The 24,034-nt window shown below is 40.2% G+C and overlaps 2 protein-coding genes across 3 annotated transcripts in view; one reads left to right on the top strand and one right to left on the bottom strand.

The window, feature by feature from the left end:
- The window catches only part of tbl1xr1a (tbl1x receptor 1a), a 402,448-nt gene that overhangs the window by 282,286 nt on the left and 96,128 nt on the right, over positions 1-24,034 (bottom strand). The gene's annotated exons all lie outside the window — the stretch shown is intronic.
- Positions 7,626-24,034, top strand: part of slc1a7b (solute carrier family 1 member 7b) — a 39,518-nt gene continuing 23,109 nt past the window's right edge. The window contains exons 1-2 of one of the 2 annotated variants that reach the window (XM_046050756.1): positions 7,626-7,766; positions 22,743-22,822. In XM_046050756.1, coding sequence (XP_045906712.1) covers positions 7,626-7,766; positions 22,743-22,822 — 221 coding nt within the window. The remainder of the gene's footprint in view (positions 7,767-22,742; positions 22,823-24,034) is intronic. The other variant, XM_046050757.1, reaches the window with a different exon arrangement.

Genomic DNA, 24,034 nt, shown 5'->3' with positions numbered 1-24,034 from the left:
GTGTTCACACCACCCTTTACAATTAGCAATTTCTCATCCTGTCCATCAACAGCAAGGCGGATTGGCCATCTGGCAATTCTGGCAAACCCATTTTTGGGTCAGATTGATAATAATATCAGTGTTTCCCACAAATGGGCTTTACTTGGGCAGCCTCTCAGGTACATTAACTATTAAATATATTTGGCGACACCATTTAAGCGTTTTACAGAGACACAATGAGAGAGATGCTATCGTGTTATAAGAATCAGACAAGGTGGATTTTTTACTGCACACTGTAAGAAAAGATACACCATATCTACTCAATAAAAATGAGGCAACAGATTACAAGCAATATTATTAATTAAATTTCACAATGTTTGGTATTGAGTAAATATTAATTAAATGACACCCTTAATAGTTATCCATTTAATATGAGTAGATTCAAATAGAAAACAGTACAGAATTAATTATAAAATAAACAAAAATATTGAGATGATTTGAAAAAGATAAACTAAATAATAATAAATAATAGTACTAGTAAAAATAAATTTAATTACAGTGTATATATATCAATGATATATAATTGAGTATTAATCATCTACACATAAGGAAGATAGCATGGGTGCAGCCGACCCAGGCCACCGGCTAGGCAGGGGACCCCCGCATGGCCGCAAATGTGTTGTCATTTGCTTGTAGACTTGACCATACAAGGGCATCAGTCAATGATCAGTGCAGCCAAACTTTTCAAATAAAACAGGCACTTCACTCTCACTGAGAATTACCAACAAAAAGCACTACATTCTAAACAGACACATTTAAAAAAACATAATTCACAAAGTAAATTTTGTATTTCAAACAAATTGGAGACGTATTAGCTAATTTTAACAAAACTCCCATCATCGCCATGCATCATGGAAATTCTTGACAGGAAGTGTTTTTCAATTAAAACTTGCCTGATTATATTAATTTGATTTCACTCAATATTCTCTCTATTTGGGATTACATAAATATAATGCTTATGTTTTATTTAACTACAATGGGTGGATTTTATTCCAAATATTTTTATTTGAAATTTAATTAAATATTGGCCCCAAAATCAAAAACGCAATCATATTGAATATATTTTACCTAATACATTAATTCAAATCTACATGACCACAGAATCCTTTTTTTACAGTGCACCCGCAGCTATAAACGGAATCGCGGGTGGAAATCGCGAGTGGTGTGTAATTTTGGCCACTTTATAAAACAACCCGCTGCTGATGGAGAAAGTCAACAGGGCTGACAAACAGAGGGAGAGAGAAAAAGAAAGCAGTAGGGCAAGCCGCTGTATTTGCAGCAGAGGTTGAACAGAGCAGATTGAACGATAAAATAAAGGTGGAGAATGAAGTAGAATTAAAATGGTTAATTAAGAAAATCACCTAAGCTACTAGAAATGGAAATATACTGTCATTTTGTGAGAAACACTGAATATATATATAAATAAATAGTTTTTACAGGACAATGGTGCATAGGTGAGGTTTTGTCACTTTCACAAGTTTACTATGGTTACTATGGCATTTGGCCCAACAACCGGACTGGTCCTGAGATGGGCTGACCAACTTGATTAGGTGGCTTAAATTGGGACATTTAGTTCAAATGAAACCCCTCATCGGAGAGAGAGCAACATAATCTGATTGTCAGTAAAGTTATTTTGTCAGAACAGAAAACCATAATGCTTTCTTATGTATTCCAATGTTGAGAGCAGTGTGAGCAATTTTTTTGCTTCAATGTTTAAATCCAATACTCACACTCACACCTACGGACAATCCTGCATTCTGGTGAATTTTTCTGCACCAATTTCTGTCTTTCCTGCATCAATTTATGCAAAGATAAACGCAAAATTTGGGTGGCAGAAGACAATTCAAAATCTAAAACTCAACAGAACTTACTGTAAGTCAGTGAAGCTCTCAGTCATTCTGTGTTGCTTTCAGATATGTTTCTCCTGTAGAACAACTTTCTCATGTAATATCATCCCTACTGAGTCAACACACATGCAGATGGAAAAATAATAACTTGGTCTAATCCATTTTTAATCAGATTTGGCACAGGTACCACAGCTAGCTGCTCTCATTGCCCAGGATTCAAAGAGCAGCTAACACTGGTTGATTAATGTTAACATTACTGTAGCTAACTAGCCAAGCAAAAAGGTCAGATAACCCTGTTATAAGTGTTAAAGGAGACCTATTATACTGCTTTTCCAGTCCTGTATTGTAGTTCTGTGACTCCTGTATAGAAGCTTTGCATGATTCAAAGTTCAAAAAAATACTGATTCCTCATGTAGGCCTTCATTTCAGCCTGTCTCTTAACAAGCTGTAGATGCTCCTGTCACTTTAAGACCCCCCTTTCTCAAAGCCCACTGTCTTCTGATTGTCCAAGACCTGAAGGCTGTTATTGCTGGGCGGAACAGGCAGACTGAGCGTTGCTGTGCTGTTACTGTGGGAGCACATGACCATATATGGAACATCAGCTCTGTCTGGCTCGGTAATAAGTAGAACAGAGCCCTTGGTAGAAAAAGCAGTTCAAAACAGAGCATTCAGAACAGGAGGAAACCTGAGGTTTTTGCTCACAGTGATTTCTAATAAATGCTTTAACCTAAAAGATTGGCCATGTTTAACATGAACATCCAACATTATAACATTGTAGATAAGTCATAAAATGTGGAAAAGCATAATAGGTCTCCTTTAACATAGCATAACTGTAACTGTAACTGTAATTCAAAGCTGCAACAAAGACTACATGATGCCTTTAAAAGCATCAGGTGAACATCAGCAAAAAAAGAGGCTTTTTTAGTGAAAGTATGTGGGCACAAAGACGTACCTGAGCAGCAGGTATTGGTGTGGATTGGTTCAATCAGAGTGTGATTTTGCTCTATAGTTTGGCTTGCAACACAAGCATACATACGTAAGCTGTAAGGATCCTATTTAAAGTGGCTACTGTCTGAATTTAATAACCTGATTTTGGAAGGAATAAAAGATTTGGAGTAATAATTACTATATATATATACCACTACTGACCTGTAGACCACTACTGACCTGTAGACCAGAGACTGACCTCAGAATTAGCTACCCTGCCAATCACAGCTTCTCTCTCTCTCTCTCTCTCTCTCTCTCTCTCTCTCTCCCCTAAGATGTCTTCAATATCCATGGTCAATGAATGGAAGGATATACAAGGGCACTTTGACATTTAGTTTTAACTGACAACAACATCCTATGGGGACAGCAGGGATTTAAATTATGGAGGAAACAACCAGAAGGATTATTTTAAGCTAATAAATACAATTTATATTTGTATTATTCTAAATTATTTATCAATATACTTGCTTTTCTTTGTTGAGTACATGTCAGCACTTTAAAAAAAAAACAACAACTTATTTTTCTTATTATTATTTGGGGGGGGCTTAGGACCATGTTAGTGTGGCTTTAGCACCCTAAAATAAGCCTAACGATGTCCATGCTGTCACCACAAACACACCCATGCTTTACAGGCCTGTAGCTTGTGGCTACCGGCACATTGAGTGTCAATGAACATTAACACACGTGAAAATCAAAACACAATGCTAAAATTAATTATTTTTGTTCATGAAATCACCTGTCTGTAATTAGGAAAAACACAGCTGTGAATATATAGGTATGTCATGCTCTTTTACCTAATTTTTATATTAATTTTATTCATGTCATCAGTGCAGTGTCACATCTGTCTGCGCAACGTGCGTGTCAGATCTCTCCGCCGTGGCTGCCTGAAGCTACACTTTCCCTGTCCTCGCGACTGTAAATTCTGGTTCCATCCTCATATAATCATAGAATACTTTGACTAACAGGCTATACCGCAATGCAATACAATAGGGGTGGCTGTGGCTCGGGAGGTAGCGCGGTTTGCCTGTTAATCAGAAGGTTGGCGGTTCAATCTCTGGTTCCTCCAGGCTGCATGTCAAAGTGTCCTTGGGCTACTAAGATACTGAACCCGCCAGTGTATGAATGTATGTGAATGATAGTTTCTGTTTGAGTAGATAGTATTAGAAGATATTCAGTTGCATTATAAGCTTCCTTTTGATGGTTTATTGCATTAAAATATAGCTTTTTTTATCAGATTTTTACTTTATTGCATCTCCATGTAGTCTGTAATAGTAAAATAAATTTTTAATGTACAATGGATTTATATTCCTTAGCTTCCGACTTTTCAAAGGTGACCAGAATTATGCATCTAGGCCAAATGGTTGAGGAGTTATTACTGATTCTTTTTGGTTATGTTATTTTTGGCGTTTTTTCTGGAAAAAGGCGCCTGTTTGCAACAGGTTAATCAGCTAGCTAGGTACAGCCGATCAAACCTGCTAGTGACATTCATTTCAGCTGACAAAATGAAGAAATTATAAGCTTGTTTTTGTCTTCTGTCTGCAATCATGGACGCATTGTTTTATAAATTACAAAGAATTTTGAGTAGTACATCTGCCAAGTGAAACAGTCCCCCTCTTTCAATTTCCCTGTCTAAGCAACAGAAGTTGATGGGGACTGGGCTTAGTGAATGTTCAGCATTTTATATATTCAAAGACGTTTTCAAAGAATTTTCAGACAGGGCAGAGACATTCAAATGTGAGACTAAAAAAACTTTTGGCACAAGCAGAGATGTAAATGTATGTTTTATCCTTGTTCAGACATCTTAACTAATTTCATATTCATCATGGTCTATGATTTTGACATTGTGTTTGGAATATAAATAATGAGCCAATAAGCCAACCAAGAAGAAAAACACATCCCTTCAGATTTCCATTGACCTCCAAGGGCTGCAGACAGTTCAATGCATATAATTATACTACATTAACATTAATATTACTTTTTTCTGTCAAGTTCCATCCAGGAATGGTTGAATTAAATAAAAAGCTCCCAAAATTATACTCCCAAACAATAATAGAAAAGTGTTCTTGCATGAGGTAATCTTTTCTAACACTGAAGATGACAAGGGGATTGGATAATGGAAGACAATTAGGGAGAAAATAAATATTTAGTTGAGTATCACCTCTGTGTGAAACTGAATGGAATGCCTGATTTCACTACTCTTCAAAAATCAGTCTCTGTGTTGGAGTTGTTTTGTGAGTAGTTAAGAAATTCACTGGTAGGTAATACCAAATAGGTTATTCCTAATTTCATACACAGTTAACATATTTCAAATACCAAATTAATGAGTTTTGGCCCTCATGTAAATGAAAATGTCTTCTCTTTGTCCTTAACCATCTCAAATTTATTTTCATTAAGGAGAGTTTAAGCAGCCAAAACAGCTGTCATCCTAGTAAATGAACTAGAGCAAACTGTCTTGTTTTACGCTCCTATAAGAGCCCTGAGGACCAATCAATGTTGCTTTTTCCCTTCACACAGTTAATTTGAATTAATTTGGTATCTCAGGTGTAACAGCCTCAGATAAGACAATAAAAACAACACTGACTTATTTTTACTTGACCACTCCAATGTTATAATATGATAATAATGGTACAGAGGACACTTGTTATTCTAATTAAAGTTGAGATAACAATGATTATAATAATATTGATGATGTAACTAGGCATTCATGTTTTTTGTACCTAACACTGACTTTTTTATTATCCCAGAGATTGTCACTGTGTGCTTTTTCTGATGTTGTATTATTTAATATGCAATTCTATCCTCTCTACTGTGCATTCTGATTTTACACACAACACGACAATCACACCTCATGGGGAGTAGCACTTGGCCCATGAAAACAGTAGTATACTGGCTTCTGAGGTTCTGGAGGAGTTTTGTCAAGTCTGAGATGTCACCCTGAAGATATCATCAGGCGTTACAAGCTAGGGATTTGGTGATAAAAAGATATGTGCATTTTTCAGGCAGTGAAGGTCTAATGAAGTCATGCTACCCAGTTGCATTATGGAAAGTGTAGGATCCTGCTAAATGTTGAGCAGAACCTAGCACATTTTCACTGATAGTTTACACTGTTAATATGCACTGTGTCACAACCCAGCTCAGATTTAAACACACATGACATGTTGGACAGTAATTCAATACTTATCAAGGCCTCACAGTAATACGATTACTATTTTCAGGAATGCCTAGTTAAGGGATTGCAATTTCAAATTCAGAATCTGTCTTAAAGTTAGTAATGCCACTAATGCTCCATTTTGCGTAGCTAATACATACATAAAAATAAAATGCAGGTTGATTTTACTTATGCCTATTTTATTTAACATTTACATATTTTCACCTTATAAATCACTATCACAAACAATTACCTGGCTGCTAAGTGCTCCACTATGTTCACCAGCCAGTCTCTAACCTTATCTGTCTTTTCATTTCATGCTGGGCAGGTAGTGTACAGTGTACGGTGGGCTTCTTCATTGAAAACAGCTGCCTGCTGCTGAAGACAATGCTGATGAGAGGGGCTGAACCAAATCAGTAAAGTTTTTGCCCCTAAAAACAAAACAATGAGGTGAAAGATGCTAAAACCGAGTCTGAGGGGTGAATCCCTGCAGGGTTTGTCACGACTTATAAAAAAAAGGGTTCCAGCATGAACTCTAGCAGAATTAATCATTTTAAAAGATGATGTTAAATCGAAGTCTAGCCCCCTCCAGCCTAATAGTTGAAATAATTACATTAACTAGAAAGAACACACACCGCGCCACCAACCCCTCCTACATCACACCTTTTCTTTCACCCTCACACATTTGAAACCATGATAACCCGAACCATCGTAAAGACAACATCAAGATAAAAGTGGTTTAAAGCAAAGGGTGAAATGCAGGGTGAAATATACTGTACATGTTGGACAGTGCACAAGATAACTGTGTGCGTGTGTCAAGGTCACCTCCCTGACTACATGACCATTAATACCAAACACATAAAGTTCAGTAATGTCACTATGTGTTGTCAGTGCATACTGAAATGTGTTCATTTGTATTGTCTCTGTTACCTGTATTACATATAGTTTTTTAAAATCTAGTTGGAGGTCATATTGCTGTATAATGCAGCTCAATGATGGACACACTGCTTTACTGATTTATCCATCAACAACATATCAACAACAATCTTACAAGTGTTTGTGCTTCAAAAAGCAGTTCAGAAACCAAAATATACTGTGTTATACAATATTAGACAGAGTTCTTGTTGTCTGGCAGTGTGCGAGGTTCAGGAGGCCGGTGGTTGCTCCACCCTGCTAACCTTTGTCAAATTGTTCATGGATCTATAATCCAGCCTCAGACCTGTTTAATACAGTAGTGCACTAACAGGATTGGTGACGTTAACCCCAGGGACATGGTTGCCAGCTGTTCGATCCCCCTAGCGGTGGGTCAGCACAGACAGGGCCGGTGATGGGTGGAGCAGGATGGGAGGGGATGCCTGGAAAGTGAGAGGATCTTCTTAGCTTAGTGCAGATTGCTGCAGCGACAGGACGAGAGGGATGCTGAGCCTAAAGGTGCTTTAAAACATCACGGCGATTGGATATTTTACATAGCATCCCATCCAGTCCTGGAATTTTTCTTCTTCCACTCTTTTTTGCTCCTGTTTTTCATCCTCACGCCGGGATTTAAGGCTTTGGGTTGGGTACATTTATGGGTTGCTGGTAGGGCGCAGGACAGGTGACTCACAATGGCTGTGGCTTTGGACGCAGTGTGGGTGAGGGTGAAGAATGTCTGCAAACAGAATGGGCTCCTCATCATGTCGGTGATGGCTGTGGTCATTGGATGTCTTTTGGGATTCTTTCTGAGGACACGACGCCTCACAGAGCAGGTCAGTCTGTCCCCTACCCCCACCATGACCCAGTGTGACATAATGCAGGCAGAAGATGGGGTTTGGGAGATAATCTTTTGCTTTACTGGATTTTTCCCTACAATTTCAAACTGATGCTGCAGTCATGTGTGTGCCCTTTACTAGATTTATGTATGCTGTTAATTTACCAAAAGCATATAATTACAGTAACCTGGTAACAAAGTATTTAAGTATATATTCTTCAAGTATTGTACCTAATACAAATGTTGAGGTTTTTGTACTTTTTCATTTTATGCTACTTTATTCTAATCCATTACACTTCAGATGGAAATACTGTACTATAACCTATGTATTTAGCAACTAAACTACAACTTGACCGTTTTACATGTCAAGTTTTTACATAATAGACATGTATATGCTTGTTAAAACTTAAGCGGTGGTTCAAGTGGTTCCCAACCTTTTGGGTAACCACTTGTGTCTTGTTGAGGCTCCTTGTTGAGATGTCTATAAATTGCTCGCAGTTGCACCAGAGAGAAATTTCCTCTCTTAATGATTTCATTGAAATAAGGCCCAAATAGGACAAACTCTCTAATATTTTACAAGCAAACCCCAAAGATTGGAGAAAAGTCCTAAAAGTCAACATAATGAATAATGAGGGGCCTGACCCCTAGGTTAACTGTATATAAACACTTGACCAGCTTCAACAGTGAGAGGCTGCATGAACTGCCTGAAAACAGCTCGCTTGTAGTCCAGCCTTTTCTTCGCTTTCTTGTGACGTCACAATGAAAATACGTGTCATATAACGCTTACCAAGCGGCTACTAGGGGCTACGCACCCTCAAAAACACCGGTGGAAAAACACTGAGCTGCAGCACACAGCTCTCCTCTCCCTTCCAAACACTAGCTACCCTCCAGGCAGTCAGTGGACATAAAGTTGTTCCTGTGATGTAGAGACAGAGCTCAGTTAAAACTTTATGGATGAAAGATACTTTTGTTACAGATTAATAACTCACCACTCTGAAACTCTTGCTCCAGTCCAACTTGCCAACCTGGTCAGCAACATGTAGCCTACAGCTGAATCGAAGCTTTTCGCTGACCCGCCTTTCTCTGCTTCTGATTGGCTAGTAGTCCTTAACTAGGAACTGCGCAAGTGCAACTCCCAAAAAAGATCATTTAGAGACAAGATGTATCACTCCATAGCTAAAACGAAGCGTTCAACACAGGGTGAAAAGAGGAGCTGCAGCAATGAGCAGAATGACAAAAAATATGGTGTTTTTTGAAAATTAAACCATGTAAACCTGTTCTGGTACAACCCCTGAATAATATTTTGAACCTGAAAATGTGCGTAATACCACCTCTTTAAGTAAGATTTTACATGCAAGTATTTTGCATTTTTACATCAATGTATTGGTGCTTTTACGTAAGTAAAGGACATGAGTATTTCTTCCACCCCTGTAATTGTAATTTTTTCCCCACCTTCCAGGTGGCCAACGTTTCCAAAGATTCCAAATACATGAGTCTGACTACTGGTACGACTGATGTACGAGACATCCAGAATATTTACATTACATTACATTTACATAACATTTACTCATTTGGCAGACACTTTTATCCCAAGTGACTTACATTTGAGGAACAGCATACAAGCATCAACAGAGCGTCAATACTGCACGAGATCTACAACTGACAATACTGACAAATACATATTTCCATTTTAAGGGACTGTGCAAATATCACATAGCTTCAAAAATGTTTGAACAAGCAGATACAGAATACATTTCATAGTGTCAGCGTGATGCAAGATCATTTTTCCAACTTTCAAGAATAGGTTCACAGTATTTTAGCAAATTAGAAAATTGTGCAGCTTTATAAAAGTGAAAATTAGACTGGCTGTATCCTTCAAATGGCTTTTGTAAGTGTCAAATGAAAAACTTCCAAAGGTCAAATATTTTCTTTTATCTGCTTAAAGGCTACATTTATTAGTACAATTCTGACATGCCAGCAAAGCTTTTTAAATTGCAGCAGTGTTAGCAGTTTCATTCACCCTCTGAACTAAAATGGGTGCTATATGCAGTGAGGTATGGTGTGTGTGTGTGTGTGTGTGTGTGTGTAGTCTTAAGTGGTTTTGATGTATTGAAAGATGCATAGAATACATCAATGCACAAATCCAGGCCAAAAACAACCGACAAGCCTCCCGTAAATAGACTGAAGTTAATAAATGTCACAGCTTCAGCACATGACTCTAAATGCATCCCAAGCAGCTTTATGGAGGGGCTCCATAAACAAAATGCAGCCTTTTCTTTCCCATCACCCCTCTGACTAAAGCTCTGTCATATTCTCAAATAGGCCTTAAAATAGCCCGTGCCTCCTTTACTTTCACAATAGGGGATTACAATTCAATCAAACAAATGCTTTCTCTAATTGTACATCAAATAAGAGTGCCTTTACAGAGGCTGTGTTTGAGGGTCAAGAGCAGACATGGAATTGTGGGCAATTTGTTTTTGTTTGTGTGTGTGTATGTGTGTGTGTTTGTGTTTGCGGGCCCGCCTGGCGTTAGTAAAGTGCGATAAGATGAGACCTGACTTATTTCTGAGGAGAGCTGTATCAGACAAAATTACAAAAGAATATTCATGAAAAACTATGCACTTTATATGAACATGCTAAACAGTTTCCACACAAGAACACAACAGTAGAAATGTATGATGCTTTTCTAGAACATTACATTAATTTTGTCCTTCAGCAACCAGAATATGTCCTATTTGGTCTATACCATTTGAACATAGGCTGTATGATACAGGCATTCATTAGAAAATCCATACAACCCACATTGCAGATGCACAAAAAGCACTAATAGTGTTGAAGATTCTTTTGGTATGGAGTACTTTTGATATGCTTTTAAATAGAATGGTAAAATGTTACAAAGAAAGTGTCATCAGAAACTATCACTATTCATCCAATTGTTGTTGTCGTACAATAGCTCCACCGTAGTTGCTCCAAGAAATTACAAAATGTTTGACATACATAATCCTATCCAATAGTGCCAATAATTGCAATCAACCTTAGCTGTGCTGGAATCACCTTGGTGAGTTCAAGTTCGTAACTTCAGACGAGATACATTTACTTAACTAGACCACCTGTAACAGGCTACTGATGTTAGCACATCACTGAGTGTCCTCTGAGTAAGCATATATTTATATAGAGGTTCCACACATCCGCTTCTAGCCTTGTTTAATAATATATTTACTACATATTCCATAATCCTGCTCATAAATATATAAACCCCTGAAAGAATCTCTGACACTGTCTATGGTTTGCTCAGTCATTTGGAGAGCTATTGTCTTGTAAAATTGTTGGAAATACATTAGAATTGCAAATTGGAGGAGCACAGTACTTTTGGTAGCTGCAGTAGCTGTTTTCTTGTTGGCAATTAGCAATTGAGATCAGAGGAAACTATTGTCAAAGCACCATGTGTAACTAATACTTTTGTATTAAAAGCATCTATTGTAGCTATGTGATTAATCTGTGAGCATAGCCTCCAGCTGAAATATAATGGTGATTGTTAAAAAGTTGTATTGACTCAAAAGTCAAATGCAACCAAATACTGGTAACATTCATCTCACTATGTGGTGCTGTGAGGGATGTCAGAGATTTATAACACAGATTACATAAGCAGCAGCCAAGAATGTCACTAGGATTGAAAGAGAGGGGGGTGCTTGGCATGTGTAACTTGCGCTTGCAAAAATCTTTGCACTCGCATCTTTTGTTACTGTATTAGAACTCCACTTGTGTCAACAACCAGTGAAGAAGCCAAGATGTTAACATGTAAAAACAACAGACATGTTCTCTTCTTTCACTCCTCTGAACAAAAGTTACAGTAATGTTAGCTTTTGGACACATCAAACCTGCATGGTGGGAATTTACTTAGGCCAGACTGTGCTCCTGCTGAGTTCTTCTGTAGACTATGACTTACCGTAAATGCTAACCACCTGCTCATGTAAATGTGTGATAAAGTAATACAACATCTAATTCCTCTCTCTATTTGATAAGTTTCAAGTCCAAAGAATACTATTTAATTACACTTATTACTGTTACTGTACTGTAGATTGGTTCAATCAGATTGTGATTTTGCTCTGAAGTTTGGCTTGCAAAGAAGCGTACAATAAATATACAATTGATAAGGATCCTATTTAAAGTGGCTACTACCTGAATTTAATAACCTGTTGTCAGAAGGAATAATTGACTTGTGTCATGTATATCCTTACCATTTAGGCAACATCTACATATTTATTTAATTTATTACAGCCAGTGAATGCAGACAGTGAACTTGGTCAGAATGTTTCAAATATCATGAAATAATTTAGTTTATTCTATGCTTTGGTGCCTAGACCTACCAACAAATGCCTATTGTTAGAAAAAACATTTCCTTAGACCTGTAGACAACTACTGACCTGAAGACCACTACTGAGCTCATCACATCAGCTCCCTCAGAATAAGCTGCCCTGCCAATCTCCTGCTTCTTTCTCTCTCCTAAAATATGTAAATGCTCCGTATTTGTATAGCGCCTTTCTAGTCTTTTCGACCACTCAAAGCGCTTTTACACTACATCTGCATTCACCAGTACACTGAGCCTAAGTGCTCAAATGGAAACTAACATTCACACACATTCATACACTGGCGGAACAGCTGCCAGGGGCAAATCGGGGTTCAGTACCATTACAACAGCATTATCAGGGACACTATGACATCTAGTTTTTACTGACTACTGTGGTGTCCGAACTATAATGCTGCGATGATGTGTTGAGAAGAAACCCGCTTGACACTGTTCTTGATCATAAAAGTTTATTACATCAAGGAGTTCAGCATCAATTACAAGCTCTGCAGCAGCTTGGAGAGTGACCCAGCCTGATGGCCACTCTGTCTCTCTGTACATCAAACATAGCTTATATAGGATATGTGTAGGTATCTGTTAGGTACCATAGCAGGGTTTGAGTCTGCAAAATAAAGCTCCAACCCATAGAAGGGTACAGTACTATTCTGAGGCCTGAAGTTGCAGCTCCGATCTTGATGGAGTGACCAGGGTAATGAACGGGAGAAATGCCAGCCGAAGAGAGAAAACAGTGAAGGTGATGGTGGAACCAGAATCGAGTGGCCACTAGACTGGACTCGGAGAAAAGAAAAGAGGATTGGTCATGGTTGTGCTCTGGGATTGCCGGAGTAGCAGGTAGTTTGCGAGGGTCTTGAAAGGATTAAGAGGTGATTGGACAGGAGTGAGCTGGCCGGTTTGTTTGGTTTTAGTTTGCTTTGAGTAGAATACCACGGTGTCGTTTGAGAACTGCGACAGGTCTAAAATCCAGTCATGTCAGCGGAGTTGAAAGGAAGGCTTCTAAGGTTCCAGACACATGAGGGATGCTGAATCCGGCACTGATGGTGTGGATGCAGATGCCGGATTCAGTCTGCCGTGAGGGGAAGTCAGCGGGGGTCTTGAGCTGGCTCTTGAATTCTGGGAGTCGATGATCAGGGGTATTAGGACAGGATTTACATGTTGAATGTCATGGCCGAATATGGTGGAACTGTTGCAGAATTCGTATCTGCATCGGGGGCCAAGAGCCTGAACTTCTGGAAAGAGAAGCGAGAAAGAGAGTCAGCAATGACATTGAAATGGCCGGGAACATGACCCACAAAAAGAATGTACTGGTGCATGACTGAGTGCCAGGTTAAGCGTCGTATGAATGGCATGATGGAAAAGGAGTTAGAGCGACCTTTATTGATTATGTCCATGGCTACGAGGTTGTCAGTGTATATGATGATGGACTTTGTTGACTATTCATGGTGCCACACAATGGTGGCAGCTACAATTGGGTAGATTTCAAAGAGAGTGGAGGAAGCCTGGCTGATGCAAGCAAGCTCAGAGGTCCACTCTGCTGTGAACCACGTTCTATTAAAGAAACCCCCAAAACCGATAGAAGGAACGGCATTGTGTCGTGTGGATGAGCAGTTGGCGAGAAGGTGGAGCCAGAGACGGAGTTCTGTGCGGCTTGGATTGTCCAGGCAGATAGAACCCAAGAGAGATGGTACAGAGGAAGCGAATGATAGAAGGCGGGAGATAAAGGCTCTCCCTTGGAGGATAATGCGAAATGACGAGGAGAAAATTAGAGATCCAAAGGCTGATGTGGTTGAGCTTTTCGATTGGAAGAGAAGCCTGGAACAGGTTTGTGTCTAGGGTGATCCCCTGGAACTCGAGGGATGTAGAAGGGTCCTCTGTTTTCTCTACTGCCAGTGGGAGGTTGGAGAATACTGATGTCAGTGTGACCAGACCTGAAGCGGGTGGTGATGAGGGATGGGAAATGATGAGGAAGTCGTCCAAGAGTTGAGAAATGGAACCTTATGGTTATTCATCAGAATCCAGCAAAGGGCTTCTGACAGGGTGTCGAAGAGTTTGGGGCTGCTTTTGCAGCCAAAGGTGAGCCTAACTGCGAAGTAATATACCCCTTGTCAGCAGATGCCAAAGAAACGCCAGAACTCAGGATGGATGGGGAGGACTTTGAAAGGTGGTGCTGTTGTTTTCGAGAGCCATGATCCTTTACCAGTGAGTTTAATTAGGCTGATGGCGTGGTTGATGGTGGTGAAGTGAAGGGAAAAGTCTTCACTCGGGATCAAGCTGTTGGTGCTTGGAATAGTACTGCCGTGGGGTGCTGAGAGATCGATGATAAGACGTTTCTTTCCAGAGTATATCCTAGTTGCAACGTTGAGAGGGCTGATGCGGAAGTTGTGAAATGGCGGATGATTGAAGACGATTGTCAAGTTGTCGTCAAAGGTAGGGAATTGGGAACAGAGAACATCCCTGAAAAGGGAGAAAGCATAAGCAAATTCTGTGGAGGTGAGTTCTCAGGTTCAGGTAGGTTTCTTCACTTTAGGGTAAGAGAGCCCTTCTTGGCCAAGAAGACTCTCGGCAGGTGGTTGGTGGAGAGACTACATGATTAGGAGCGTGAGATCTATGTAATTACCGTCTATGATCTGCTTGGTTGGAACAAGCAGTTGGTGGGAACAGGTGAAGGACGGGAGATAGAGGTGGTAGGATGGTGGGAAGGAGGATTAGCTGAGGACAGTGGGAAGGTAGTGGCTCTCTGTTGGGTTGGAATGTATTGAAAAGGAAGACCTTAGTAAAGAGAATAAGAAAATTGCTGTGGAGGAAAGCCTGGCATCCTAGTGCCTGGGGCTCCAGCTGACGGGAGTTGCAGGGGTTGATAAAGCTGCTGAAGTTGATAAGAGTGGATAGCAGTAGAAAGTGGCATCTCGTTGCCTGAAGTCATGGCTAGAGCCTGCTGCTGTGGTTGGTAATTGTAGGAAGCTGACGACTCTGGCATCCCAGTGCCAGAGGCCCCGACTGAAGCTGCTTGCTGTCTTTGATAGAAGTGGATGGTTGGCATCTCGGTGCCAGGAGTCGCGTTCAAAGCCTGCTACTGTAGTAGGTGTTAGTAGGCAGCTGGGTGGGGGTGGCAACGTGGTGCCCGGCACTCCGAGGTATACTGCTGTAGTTGGTAGAATTGGACGGCGGGGGGCACTGGCATGTTGGTCCCAGGTTCTCCCGCTGCTGTTGGATGACAAGGTGGCTGGGGTTGGATGGTAGAAGGCATGGATGGCGTGATGTTGTTTGTAATTGATGCTGATCTTCCTGTGGTCCTTGAACTGGATGGTTCAAGGAAGTTGAACCATACCAGTTCACCAGTATCATACCTCACCCATACCAGTTGGTATGGGTGAGTTGCACCTTTAACAGTGGGGTTGACGTCACAGCGAGTCAATGGGGCATGCGTGATGACGTCATCCAGAAGTCACCCGGTGTTGGCGGAATGGTGGGACTGATGATCCTTCAACGTTTTTTGAAGTGAGGCGACAGTCCAGTCGGATATCTTGAAAGAATGCTGGTTATTGAGGGGCCTCGCGTGGTGACGCTGCGACCAGCTGCGGGTTGTGATACCAGAGTAGTCTGGAAGGTTGTGGGAGCTCTTGGTTGTCCATGGAGGCGAAGGAGTTGGAGTATTACGGCAGCGGTGACGGGCTGTCCTTGATGTTCTTCTCCCTCTTTTTGCTGCTGAGTGAGGTGGGCAAAGGGAGTCAGATGATTTGTGAATGGTAATTGTCTTGGATGTGGATGAGAGAAGAACCGGGTGGGATTTGGACAATGGAAGACACTGAGTGGGTACTTGGTGTACTCACACGCTTCCTGGTTGAGCGATTGGTCGGTGGGAGCGGGGTCTCGGGCACTGAGATCGTGGAGAAGTTTTCAGCCTCAGATGCTGGATCTATGTGGATGTGGTCGTCCTGCTTTTAATCGAATAGTTCTTCGTCGGACAGGGAGAGCGAGATGGAATCCATTCTCTAATGGGGTGAGTACTGTTAGTAGGCCTACGTTAGTAGCTTGGTGTGCTCGGTGTGGTGTTTCTCAGTCTCAGTTCTTCATGCAGAATGCGAGAGCGAAGAAGAGGAGGTGCGTTAGCTGGGCATTTATGGAAGTGTCAGGTATGACATGATTGACTTGAGGTCCTGCTCCTGAAACTCTGCTAATTAGCTCCACATGTTGCTCGGCAGAGTAGCGATGAAATAATTGGATGAAATGCAGCTTCCCTCAAGGTACTGATGCCTGACCACAGTAGGTATTTAAATTGTAATGCAGAGGAAACAACCAGAACTATTATTTTAAGCCTTACTATATTTGGGGGAGGGCTTAGGACCGTTTTAGGATAGCTTCAGCCCCCCTACAGTAGGCCCAACGACGTCCATGGCAGCAGCATTAGTATTAATGGTTTGACTTAAACCATCTTACCGTTTTACCCATGAAAACAAAAAAATATTTTATAGCCAATCTGTGAAGAAATCTATAGAAAACTATAGTTTTGCTTATACAGTATAAGCAAAACAATTCACCACTACTTATTTCAATGCACTGATGGGTTTTGTTCTGCTTCAGCCTTGCTTGGTCTGGTATGACCAGTAGTTCATGGGGGATGATGTTATCTACGGAAGCCCTAAGCGGCCACCCATTCAATTTTTTTACTCCATTTTCCCATGATAACGGGTTAATTATCTCATGATCTCGAGATATCAACTGTTGTTTTCCCATGATAATAGGTTAATTATCTCATGATCTCGAGATATCAAAGCATAGCTGAATACAGTGGTCAATGCGTTTCTTAAAATAATGTCTTTTGATAATAAGATCATTTTTTAGTGTGACTCGTTAGTTCAGTTGGTAGAGTACAGTTCTTGTAATCCAAGAATTGTGTGTTCAACTTGCCTTCTCAGCAACTTTTTTTTCCTTCCTGTATGTGTTTTTTATTGTCCTCTTCAGATTCCAATTCCAATGGCACTGATACATACACTGATTATTAGATCTCGAGAACATTATCCTGTTATCATGGGAAAATGGAGTTATAACTGATGGCTGCCTAGGGCTTCTGCAGTTATCAAACTAGATAGATTTATATAATAACCCATAACAGAAAGCCCAAAATACAAAATACAAAATATAAAATAAAATACCAATGCAATTAATGGACAGCTTACAGGTGGAGGCTGTTCATGTTAAGCTGAATTACAGGTGGATCTTAGAACACTAGAATATTGTTTTCTTCCTTAATTTAATTCAAAACGCTTTCGATATTCATATATTGATGCTTTCATATATTCTAGATTTATGACATATAAAGTAAAATATTTCCTTTTTTGGTTTTAATCCACAGTCCTCTTTTCAAATGAAAGTAATTTTTGCATTTCATTTGGAAAAACAGGTCACAGAGTCTGGAAGACGAGTGGAGAGGCACAGAATCCAAGTTGCTCAAAGTCCAGTGTGAGCTTTCCACAGTCAGTGATGATTTGGTGTGCCACGTCATTTGCTGGTGTTGGTCTACCGTGTTTTATTAAGTCCAGAGTCAATGCAGCATCTACCAGGAGATTTCATTTTGCACTCATGCTTCCATCTACTGACAAGCTTTATGGAGATGGAGATTTTCTTTTCCCAGCAGGACTTGGTACCTGCCTACAGGGCCAAAACCACTAGTAACTGGTTTGCTGATATTACTGTGCTTAGTATGCCAGTCAACTCGTCTGACGTAAACCCCATTGAGAATCTATGGGTTATTGTCAAGAGGACAGTGAGAGACACCAGACCAACAATACAGATGAGCTCAAGGCCGCTACAAAAGCAACCTGGGCATCCATAACACCTCAGCAGTGACACAGGCTGAGTGCCTCCATGCCATGCAGTATTGATGAAGTAATTAATGTAAAAGGAACCTAGACCAAATACTGACTGCATAAATTAACCTTTTTCAGAACTGTTCAACTTTTCAGAAGGTCGACATTTCTGTATTATAAATTCTGTATTATAAAGTAGTTTTTACACGTACAAGGAATTTGTTTTGTAGATAAGGTGCTACACGACAAACAGACAAACATACAGTTGACATAAGTAAATCTAGACATATATAAATATGGGTAAATATAGATTGACAAAATATAAAATATAGAAGAATAACGATAAACTTTTAACAACAAACAACAAATATGTGCAATTTACCGAGTATGTGCAATGATGTGAAATAAAATATATATATACAGTATTTTAGAGTGAAGGGGGAAGTGTCAGTGAGGGACACGGGCCTTGTTAATAAAGCTAGCTCCAGAAGGGTAGAAGCTGTTTTTGTGGCGAGAGGTTTTGGTCCTGATGGACTGCAGCCTCCTGCCAGAGGGGAGTGACTGAAACAGTTTGTGTCCAGGATCGCGGTGTACAGGTCCTGAAGAGAAAGAAGAGCAAATGATACGCTGCAGCCGGCCCTTGCCCCTGCGGGTGGAGTCAGGCACGTTCAGCTGGGAGAGCTTGTCCTGTAGCAGAGCCGGGAGAGATATGGATATGAGATACGGATTTTTGATCATCAAGGTTAAAACAAAAAAAAAGCCTGAAATATTCAATGAATCTAGAATATGTTAAAGTTTCACTCTGACTTAAATTACAGGGGAACTTTTTCACAATATTCTAATATTCTGAGATGCGCCTATAATTTTATACACTAGTCCATGTTTCAGGTCTCTCTGTGGTCTCATAACTAAAATTCAGTTTACAATTACCGACATCTCCAAGTGATTAAGTTTTACTCCACAGGTCACAGCAGGATCCCTTGTAGATAAATTAGGATCAGCTGATGGATGACAGAATGTCATTGCACACCAGAAGTGGATTTAATAAGGATAAACAAACAACAAAGCAAATAGTCATCCCACAGGGGGATAAAAGTATTTGAATACCAGTTTCTGCATTTCTACATGCTTTTATCATATTCAGCAATATGTTATGATTAAGATGGCTATCATGGAGTTCAATTATTCTGCCATATCTCATCCACAGAAAAGGCCATTTTACCATGCGTGTTTAACACAGCACCCTACTGCTGAATGACATTCAGGTATTCCTTTAAGTCATACTTTGAAGAATTTGACAGATCTAAACAGGTAATGTTCCATTTGCAACTTCAGTCACAACATGAAGAAATGTTAAATTAAAATATGTACTATATATATACAGTATATATATGCGCATATATATATATATATATATATATATGAAGTCATAGTATCAATAGTTTTATCAAGGTCAGTGTAAATGAATTTGTTAGCTTTTGAGACTGTTAATGTTCAAGGCTTTAGTACTCTTTTTTTATGATTAGGATTATACTTAACTGAAAATACATGCTGTTTCTACTCATTTCTTTCTTTTAAAGAAAAGCATCAAGTTTTGCATTTTTTAATTCATCTACATCAAAATTCCACCACCACTTCATTACAATTCCCAGTGTAAGCCGGAATTGTAATGAAGTGGTGGTGGAAACATCAGCTGGGCGGAGTTCATCATCAAATTCAGTAAAATAAACACATTGGTGCGTGTCTCCCTAGGTGATGTTACGCCGTTGCTTGGCTGATTAAACCTGTCAAACTGTGGCTGTCCTGTTGACTTGTCCTTTGAAAACAGCTGCACTTGCCCTATGTACCACAAACAACACACTTACACACAAACACATGCAGGCAAATACACATTCACCCATATGCATGAGTGCAAGATGAGCAGAGCAGAGTCAGACCTTCTCTGCTGGTTGTATGTGAGTGCTGATCCTGCTCTTATACAGCAAACTAAGCTCTCTCTGCTTAATACCCAACAGAAAAGCTCTTTAGCTGTCATTATGCGCCGGCCTCACCCTGCAGCCCCTCAATAAATGTCCTCTCATCTCCCCTGACATCCCTAACCTCACTCTCATTCCCATCCGCTCTATACAATACACAATTTTTGATTAGCAGATACTGTACTGGTCTCAGACCAACAACCGTTTTTTTCTCTCATCCCGCCTCAGTAGTAGTAAATGACAAAGATGAGGTTTACAAAGCCATGTCTTACTTAATCCAAGCTTTTATAATAATAACATATAAGATAAGAAGGTATAATATCCTAATACAATATTACTACAGTAAAAGATACCCCAGATTATCAAATTTAGATATAAAGCCTAAATTGTGGTCAACAAATGGATGGAGCAATGTTAGCCTAATGTTGCTGCTATTCCTAATTCCATGAGAACACAATATTTAGGACAACATTCCTTTTTTTCTTCACTTGAGACTTCATAGCCAAAACTTATGACATTACTTGTGAATGGCAAGAGTTTGTCCCCTGCTGCCACATGACTGTAAATGAAATGTAACAATGTATAAGAGAAAGATTTTCTTTCGTGTTATCTCAAAGGCTCTAAGTATGAATTCCTTAAAATGTGCTTTCTACATCTACTTAACTAGACTCTTTTTCAGTTTGGGTAATGCATGTTAAGTGTTGACCTTATATCATCCTATCAATTTTCATAGGAATTAAGTTAGGATTTTGGCTGGGACACTGACTGTTTTTAAAGCCAATGCAGATTCAGTTTAGCTGTTTGGGTCACTGACCTGTTAGAGCATCAGTTTCCTCTTAAATGCCCAGTCTATCTGTGAAAATCTGTGCAAAACGGAACCCTGAGGGACCCCAGCAGTGAGGCTACAAGATTATCCTGCAAGTGCGGCCCTTGAGGTAGGATGTGAACAGGGAGCTAAGCTGAGTATGTAAACCATCGAGTCATTCTACCTCTTCCCCATGAGCTGTTTACAAGTATGTGAACAACAACTACACTTTAAAATGCAGGATTGTCAAACACTGACTATTGTGGCAGAAAGCCTAAACCACACCATGACCACAGAGATGACTTGGGAGGAAAGAAGCTTTTTAAACACGTGACACACTGCCAAGTTAATATTGACAGAGATATGAGGTATTGCGGCAGGGGATGGGACAGCAGAGCTCATAGAGAACAGCTGTCCACTGCTGCTTTGGATCGACGCCAGTGTAAAGCCCAGCGGGCAATGAAACAAATACACAAAAAGCCTGTGAGATCTGAAGACTTCTGCCCAAAGTGTCACCCAACCTTCTTAGGCCTTTAGATGAAATTTATGTCTGCTCTCCAGTTAATTTCAAATTAGATTGTATTTTGCTGTGGCTCACTGACTCCCTTTTCTATAACCCTGTTCTACCTTCGTTTAGCAAGTGATTCTAGTTTTCATGTGCCAAAAAATATTGCTTCCACTTACGCAAGTCTCTGGAACAGCACACAGCCTATTGAGCAATACAGGCCAGTGACAGCGTGTCAAGACACAGACTCCTTCTTGCTTCGTGAGTGTCTGAGCCAGCGGGAAGTGATTTCTTGCATTAAAACAAAGTAGTAGTCAACTGATCAACACATCTCCCTTCGTTCAGCCATTTTTGATTCATTATTGTGGTTCTATGGTCCCCAAATTACATTTTCATTAAGCCGTTCTAGCAACAGGCAGCTGTTTTCAGCAAAAAAGGTGTGATTAACTCCTTGTATACTACCTGCCCAGCCCCCAAAGGCAGACAGTATTAGCGACTTGCTGGTGAACATAGCGAAGCATTTAGCAGCTAAAGAGCCAGATGTTTTGTTCAGGTGTTAGTGAAGGCTAAATCAAATCTAAAAGGAGAGTGAAAATTGCACACAGGGGAGGCTGTGGCTCAGGAGGTAGAGCGGGTTGCCCGTTAATCAGAAGGTTGGCAGTTTAATCCCCGGCTCCTCCAGGCTGCATGTCGAAGTGTCCTTGGACAAGATACTGAACCCCAAATTACCTCTGGTGGCTTTTCCGCCAGTGTGTGAATGTTAGTTTCTGTTTGAGCACTTAGGCTCAGTGAATGAATGCAGATGTAGTGTAAAAGCGCTTTGAGTGGTCGAAAAGCCTGGAAAGGTGTTATGCAAGTACAGAGCATTTACATTTTTCAGGTGGTCAGATACATGACTCCACAACGAGTGCTAATGTTGCTCTGTGTCTGCTGATTGTGTGAAACTGACAACTGCTTGCAAACATATTAGCTGTATTAATGTCATAAGGAGTTATAGCTAATGTATTATCCACCCAGCCACCATAGTATTCTCTTAACACACAAGTAAATCCAGCTTCAGTCTGACTTTTGATGACCAGAGCCAACTTCTCTTACAAAGAAACATCAAAGGCTTGCTTCTATTGTGTAAAAAACTGAAAGCATCACTTTTATTCTGTGCTAACCAGGAAAATGCCTCATTTACATAGGAACTAAATGGATTTTATTTTAATACTTCCACAAAGACTTTTCAAGAAATAATTCAGCTTTCCTGATTTCCAAGTTACCAAGTCGTGGCTCATTTATAGTCAATTTGTAAATTCGTTGATAAAGAAAAATAGATTCTTCACTCTTCCTTTCAATTTTATAATGTTGCAGTCATTGCGTTCATTTTCAGCTCAGGCACTGCTCCAGATATCCTAACAATGCCTTGTTCCTGTTCATTATTTTTTGAATAACATCAAGTTCCTTTCACTAGCTGTCTAATGCTCTTCAGAAAACTACCTGTGACCATTATTTCTTCTTCTCTCTCCCTGACAGGAGGTAAAGTACTTCCAGTTTCCCGGAGAGCTGCTGATGAGGATGCTGAAGATGCTGATTCTCCCACTCGTTGTGTCAAGGTACTGATGTCTGTCTCCTGCACTTCATTATTACCCTCACTGCTTTTCCCATTTACCCATTTGGTTTGACACAGAGTTTTCCATGATATGTGTTCTGTGAGTTATTATACAATATGTAAGCCTAAGTGTACTTTCAAATACTGTAGGTACTGTAATGGTAGCTGAGAATTAGAGAGAAATCTGAGTCAAGGGAGAAGATATGAAGTGCACCAAAAAATACATTGTTCGAGTATTAGGTGCACACCTTTCAGGCCTCAGGAGTGCAGGCACACATATAGAATGTGCTCCAACTCATATTAATGTTGGATCATAAAAATAATAAATGGAGATTATTATTATTATCAGTAATCATCAACCAAACTACAGGAGTCAGATGTCAGAAGTCCATAGGCAGCAGGAACAATATCCACAGACTGATCAGCTAACAAGCACTGGGTCTAATGTCTGACTGTGGAAAAGAATCTAGCGAGCCTGAAAGGCCTAAGTGGTCTCTTTGGTATTCTTCAGTGTACGTGCTGCAATTTGACATTTATTAAGCGTGTCGAGGGGAGTGAGTATGTGTGAGAACTAGTATCAGAAGCCGGTGAGTCGGGTCGAGTTCCAGCAAAGGGGTTTGTAGTACTGAATGGTCTGAACAGCCAGTGCATCCAGCTATGGTAAGGGGAAACATGTATCAGTCGGTCACCACCCCAAAGCAGATCTGAGATTGTTTAGTTAATTTTGTTGCCAGCACTACAGCCACAGAAAGGGGAAACGTTAACAATAAGGTGATGTATGATTTTCAACTTGTGCTGCTGTTAGCCTGCTCATGCTTTTTCTCTTGAGCACCAAGTAAATTTCTTTAAGCTAATGTTACTGTAGGCAGTAGCGTTTTATAAAGTTTAAATTCAAACTGATGATGCAGGTCAAATACAAATTCAATTCAATTCAGTTCAGTTTTATTTATATAGCACCTAATCACAGCAACAGTTATCTCAGAGCGCTTTTCATAAAAGAGCAGGTCTAGACCGTACTCTGTTATGTTATTTACAGAAACCCAACAGTTCCCACCAAGAGCAAGCACTAGGCGACAGAGGTAGAAACCTCGAGCAGAACCATGGCTCCGGGGGGGGGGCGGCCATCAGCCTCAACCAGTTGGGGGTGAGAGAGAGAGAGAGAGAGAGAGAGAGAGAGAGAGAGAGGGGGCAAGAGAGGAACAGAGAGACAGAGAGA

This window comes from Micropterus dolomieu, linkage group LG05 (genome assembly GCF_021292245.1).
Source record: "Micropterus dolomieu isolate WLL.071019.BEF.003 ecotype Adirondacks linkage group LG05, ASM2129224v1, whole genome shotgun sequence".
In the NCBI taxonomy this organism is placed as follows: Eukaryota; Metazoa; Chordata; class Actinopteri; order Centrarchiformes; family Centrarchidae; genus Micropterus; species Micropterus dolomieu.
Note: the sequence above shows the minus strand (reverse complement) of the source record. Positions and strands in the feature narration are given on the sequence as shown.